Below are 6,215 nucleotides of genomic sequence, written 5' to 3'. Positions count from 1 at the left end.
TCAGAATTATCCTAACTTCACAGCAGAAGAAACTAGGACTCAGCGTGCTAAATAAACTACGTATTCCATTAGAGGGTTAGGGTATGTTCTATTGCCTTTTCCTGAGGGGATTTTTGAGAATGTGGTTTTCTGACCTCCTCCTGTCAGAAAAGACACTTTAAAGAAAAAGGGAAAAAACTGAGGATCAGATGCTGCCTTGTGATTAACCAACTGTTAACCAACAGTCACCCCCGTCAGATCTCCCCTATTAAACTAGTAGTCAGGTCAATTCCCGGTTGCCGTAATTTCAGAGGTTTGCAGCGAGGAATAAATGAAGAGTGAACGCAAAGTGCTCAGCACAGGGCGTGACACATGCTTACTATGGCAACCATTTAGTAAAATATCCTGTGATTTTTGAGAAAACTAGACTAGAGCACGGAAGTTCTGTAGTGGAAACGGACATCCACCTTCATAGAAATGTACGGCTTCGCCAAGTGGGGTGAAATGCTGACCCCGATTTCTCCAGTTAGTTTAGTTCCAGTCGAAAGCTGTCCCATTTGGATCTAGGGCAGCCCTTAGAGACCCAGGTTGTTAGTCCTGGGAGGTGGGTACGGTAAGTGCCTAAATTCCCCGGTGCACGGAGGTGGGCGCAATGTCCTGCAGAGGGGGCGTGGCTTACCCAGCCAAACTGCTAATTAGCCGCAAAAGCACGCGAGCGCAGGCTGGACGCTCTTCCCACCCGAGCCGCGGTTAGCGTCTTCTCTCCGCGGGTGTCTGGATTCTTCACCGCCTCCAGAGGGCGCCGGCTGGCCAGGCGGCCACCTGCCACACGCTCCCGGCTCATGTCAGCGCCGCAGCAGCGGCAGCCACCAGGCCTGCGGTGCCCCTCATAATCATGGCGGCCCGAGCGGCAGGGCCCGTGCCTTGCGGGGGGGGGGGGGGGGGCCCGCCCCTCACAATCATGGCGGCCCTGGCCTTGCGGGGGGGAGGGGGCGCCCGCCCCTCACAAACATGGCGGCCGGCGGGGCGTGGTCTGGAAGGGCGAATTGGGCTGGCGGTCCCAGAACTAGCGGTCATGTGACTGGGAAGATGGCGGTCTTTCCTTGGTAAGGAGGAAGCGGCAGCTGGGCTTAAGGGAGGTGGTGTCCTTGGTTGTCTCTGGGATTCTGTCTCTGTCTCGGTGTGTGTCTCTGCGAGGGAGTGTGTGAACTGCTTTCTGTTGGGTTTGGTGGAGTTTCCCACCCCATCCCCGGGTGGTCTTGACCACAGATTCCCGGCCGCTACCCGGGTTCAGGGGACCTCCCTGAAGCTGCACGGGTGGGATCTTGGTCCTCTCCTCCGCTACCCCTCCCCGCGCCTTCCACGCCCCCCTCTCCATTCATTCCCTAAAAAAAGCTCAAGTTCCCCGGCCTCCGCTTTCCTAGAAGTTGGCGCGGGTTCTGGGGGAGCTGGATGCAGAAAATGGTGGACTCAGCTCTGGTCTGGACGACTCGGAAGACCTGGCTGTTTTCTGAATGACTGGGCTCATCTAGAGGAGACTTGCTTTTCTCATCTGTGAAATGGCTGCCATTCATCCTACTCTGTGCAGGGCCCTGCACTGGGCATTCAGGATGCACAACCCTCAGACGTACTCCTTGGCCTCAAGGAGCTGACAGTTTAGTGGAGCGGATACGCTTCTGAATAGGATATCCAAAGAAGGCATTGGGGATTAGGCACACCTGGCGGCTTGGGGAAGGCTTGAGAGAGGAAGAGCCTTAAATTGGGTTTTGGAGGATGAATAGGAGGTCATCAAGAAGAAGCTAATGGCGCGTTCCAAGGCTGATGGGCCTGTCGGGCTCTTGTGGCTGGAGTAGCTAGGAGTGATTGGCGCTTCAGGCTCCAGCTGCTGCTACGAGTGTGTGAAGAACCGGAGCAAGTTGTGATGGTAGTAGTGGAATTATTTGGGCACGTGAGAAAGGGAGATTATTTTCTGATCTTTCTCTGCAAATGATGTGAAGTGGTTTACATTGAATGAGTGAGTGAGTGAGCAAATGAAAAAATATACAGCCCTGGACCTTAGAAATAATCAGATACATCTGATTGTATGCTTGATAAACAGCGGTCTTTCTCTTGTTCCCTTCACGTGTCTAACACTTTAAGAGTCTTCCTTCAAAAGTCTCGGTATGCTAAATCAGGATTGGATGCCAGTGAGTTCTTATATGACCTGCCCTGAGTTTTCTTTGACCTAGTCATGCAAAACCCTTTTTAGGGAATCACTAAGGCTTATATGCCAAAACATATAGCTTCAATGCACTTATCTGGCTGGAATTTTGTAATCAGAAGATCCAGGAAGGATGCTGTTTAATCCCAGTGCATTTTTACCTTTGGTGTACTTTACGGAGAGAGGTGTCATAAGCCCTTTAGCATCTAGGGTCTCCACAGTTCCTAGTCTGACTGTGCTCTAAACATTTCTGTCTGTGGTAGCACGTGTTCATCTTTCAGTTTGCCCACTAGACTTGATGCTTCTTAAGTTAAAGGGCCTGAGTTTTAACCATCATTGTATCTCCAGAGCCTGGCATGGAGCTTGGCAGATAGTAGGTGCTGAGTAATATTTATGGAGTGAATGAGGAAACTGAGGAGGCCCTCAGAGGTGAAACGTGTTTCTGTCATTAAATTTGACATTTATCGAGCCTTTATCTTGTGCCAGGCACTGTGCTAAGTGCTGAACGTGCAACATCTCATCTCCTAAAAACCCCATTTTTCAGATAAGAAAGTGGAGACAGAAAGATGAAGCAGTTCAGTTAGCTTTATAGCCTGCAAGGAGCACTGAGGTTTGGAGCTCAAACCTGTGATCTTCTTTTTTTTTTTTGGCTGCGTTGGGTCTTCATTGCTGCAAGCGGGCTTCAGTAGTTGCGGCGCACACACTCAGTAGTTGTGGCACGTAGGCTCAGTAGTTGTGGCTCACGGGCTCTAGAGCACAGGCTCAATAGTTATGGCGCACAGGCTTAGTTACTCTGCTGCATGTGGGATCTTCCCAGACCAGGGATTGAACCCGTGTCCTCTGCATTGGCAAGCGGATTCTTAACCACTGCACCACCAGGGAAGTCCCAAACCTCTGATCTTAATCATTATTGTCATATGGCCCGACAGTCTAGGTCCTGGGCTGAGATTCCTGGGTTGCAGGGTTCCTGAGTCCTGCTGTGTTGTCATGGGTCTCCCCAGCATGCCTCTTCTCACCCACACTTTTTGTTATTACTGACCTCACCTGTGAGATGTCCAGTGCACTGTGGATTACATTTCCTGTTCAGTCCTGTGGTCATAGCACTGTTAAAAATACCATTCTTTGGAGTCAGAATTTCTACATCATTTTAAGACTTTATTGGGGAGGGGGAGTATATTGTGATTGGGGGATAAAAAACTGTGTGGCCAGATTATGTCATTAGTAATTAAAAAGTCACTTGAGAATTAAAAAGCAGTTAGTGGATTTCGGTATTTCCAGTATAAGGAGATTAATTTGGTAACTGGTAATAGGATTTCTACACATTCATGTTATCCAATGTAAATAATTTAAAAATAGTCACCTGGGAATTCTGGTGAAATGCAGACCCTGATTCTGTAGGGGTATTTCAGTACTCCCCAGGTGATGCCCTTGTTGGTGATCTGTGACTCACACTTGGAGTAGCCAGAGGCCAGACCAAGCTAGGAGTGGAGGTATGAAATGTTGGCCTTTTTTCTGTGGCAGCTGCCAAGGAGCCAGACCGCCCTTTCGCATTGCTGGGAGTTGGGGGTATTTTTACCAGCTTATCAGCTATGTTCGCAGGAAGAAAATTAAGGCTTTTTGAGAAAATGCCCACTAGAGGTCACTGGTAGCCTTACCAAAGACCCAGGCATGGAAGAAAATGCTTTTAACATCTCAACCTGTAGGAAACACTAAGGAACTGAGAGCAAATTTGAGGAAATAATGGAAGAAATGATTGAAAAATCAAAATAGCACCTTGACATGGACTTTCAGCAAGGGTAAATGTTTCCTTTCCTTTCTTTTTCTTAAAAAGGTTTTTCCAGAAGCAGTATTTTTTCCCCAAAGAATTCCCTCCCCTCACACTTAAAAAAAAAAAAAATTCATTTCAAAGCTCAGTCCTTAAAAAAAAAAAAAAAGAGACAATTGCTTTTTCAAATTCTCAAGTTGACCTATAGATGATCTGTAGAACTACTGAATCCTAGAGGCAGGCTGCCTCAGTTTGCATCTGTCTCTATCACTTGCTAACCTCTCACAAGTTACCAACAGCCTCAGCTTCTCTGTCTGAGAAATGGGCATAATCACAGTACCTACCTCATAGGATTGATTAAATGAAGAAATAGAGGTAAAGGGCTTGTCCTGTATCCTGGTATATAGTGTCAGGGAGAGGAAATTTCCCCTGCTACTCTCTTGAGTTCTTGTGGCTGGACCAATAATAAAATTCACACAAGGTAAATTAATGGGAGAAAAAGAAACAAATTTTAATTTGTGTGTTCTGTAGGTCTCATAGATAGGGGACCTAAGAAGTGGCTGAAACAGGCAGCTTTTATACTTTTTAGACAAAGAAACTATAAATTTGTGGGGAATTGACAGAACAAAGGAAGTTGGGCTTTGGGTGCTTAATTAGTGAAGAATCTAAACAGCAGGCTTGTGGTATTAAAGAAATAACAAGGTTCGTTTATATAGGCTTCTTGGCCCTGAGTTCCGCATCTCTGGCGACAGGGGTGTTCTTCTACCTCCAGATGCAGGTGGGCACCTTTCACAGGGGAGACTTATTTCCTGCCTTCAGGGAGACAGAGAGGAGGGTCAGAGTGTCCCTCTACATCAGCTCTTTCTTAAGTTTCTTAAGTAACTTTAATTCAAGATAATCAATATGCCATATTTTGGGGTGGCCCTCTGTGGGCCCCAACAATAATAAGCACATAATAAATGAGAACTGATATTTGGTTGTGTATCAAGTCATATTGCTGTTTTGATATTGTACATTTTTTAGCTGTTGATTTGTTAATTATTATAGCGATGAAAAACACATTTGCAGTTGAATTTCAGGTCAGATTACATTTCTACTCATTCTCTTAAATTAACTTTTCAAAATTCTATTGATAAAGTTAAGAGTGATCTGAAAGGAGGAAAAGTATAAGTTGATTTTTTAAACTCCATTATGGCTGTTGATGACTAGACTTCCAATTTATTCTTTGGGGTTTTGTTTGTTTTATAAATCAAGGATTGGCTGGTAGCATATTAAAAGGAGTTTGGAAGAATATTTAATAAATGAATTCAACTGAAATATTTTTGGAAGATGAAGACAGTGTATATTTAGTAAATGTAACCCAAAGGGACTAGGCAGTGTATTGTGGTAGGGGTTTTCCTTTAAAAACAAAAAACAAGTAGAGGCTGGTCTATATTGTTAACTAGCTTTTCTCCTTTCCTACACTCAAAGCGAAATTTATTTAGAAAGGGATGGAAGCGAAATTACATGGGATCTCAGTTCTTTTGTACTGTGTTAGGTGTCTGGGTAGGTGGGGCTTATTGAGTAAAGATGATTAATTGCACGGCACAATTAGATTTGGGGTTCATACACATATCAAGGAAGTCAAGAAGCTGAGATTGGGGATGGGAGTGGGGGGGCGTGGAAGGAATGAATTCAAGGCATCTGGAGGCCAGGGAAACAAAGGGGCCAGCTTCCTGTGCTCTTTGAAACTGAGAGTTTTCCAGGTTTTTAAGTCTGTTTGCCGTTTGGTCAGCCATTTTGTCTTTAAGTCATTCCTCTCTTCTTGAATTTTACTGTAAGCATTCAAGAGAAGCCAAGCTGCTCCTTCAACACTTTGTTTAGAAATTTCTTCAGCCAAATATCCAAATTTCATGGCTCACAAGTTCTGCCTTCCACAAAACACCAGGACACGGACTAATTCAGCCAAGCTCTTTTTTTTTTTAATATAAACTTATTTATTTTATTTATTTATTTTTGGCTGCATTGGGTCTTCATTGCTGTGCGTGGGCTTTCTCTAGTTGTGGTGAGCGGGGGCTACTCTTTGTTGCAGTGCGCGGGCTTCTCATTGCGGTGGCTTCTCTTGTTGCGGAGCACGGGCTGTAGGCACGCGGGCTTCAGTAGTTGTGGCACGTGGGCTCAGTAGTTGTGGCTCGCGGACTCTAGGGTGCAGGGTCAGTAGTTGTGGCGCATGGGCTTAGTTGCTCCGCGGCATGTGGGATCTTCCCAGACCAGGGCTCGAACCCGCATCCC

General features: G+C 45.9%; 1 protein-coding gene across 3 annotated transcripts in view; it reads left to right on the top strand.

The window, feature by feature from the left end:
• The first annotated feature begins 1,041 nt into the window (after positions 1–1,041).
• VPS35L (VPS35 endosomal protein sorting factor like) overlaps positions 1,042–6,215 on the top strand; it is a 119,647-nt gene continuing 114,473 nt past the window's right edge. For 2 of the 3 annotated variants that reach the window (XM_057528802.1, XM_028168054.2), the window contains exon 1: positions 1,052–1,085. In XM_057528802.1, the coding sequence (XP_057384785.1) occupies positions 1,069–1,085 (17 nt within the window). In that variant the 5' untranslated portion in view covers positions 1,052–1,068. Of the gene's footprint in view, positions 1,086–6,215 lie in introns of all 3 variants that reach the window. The other variant, XM_007188306.2, reaches the window with a different exon arrangement.

This window comes from Balaenoptera acutorostrata, chromosome 15 (assembly GCF_949987535.1).
Source record: "Balaenoptera acutorostrata chromosome 15, mBalAcu1.1, whole genome shotgun sequence".
Lineage (NCBI taxonomy): Eukaryota > Metazoa > Chordata > Mammalia > Artiodactyla > Balaenopteridae > Balaenoptera > Balaenoptera acutorostrata.
The sequence above is the reverse complement of the archived record's forward strand: the minus strand, read 5'-3'. Positions and strand labels throughout refer to the sequence as shown.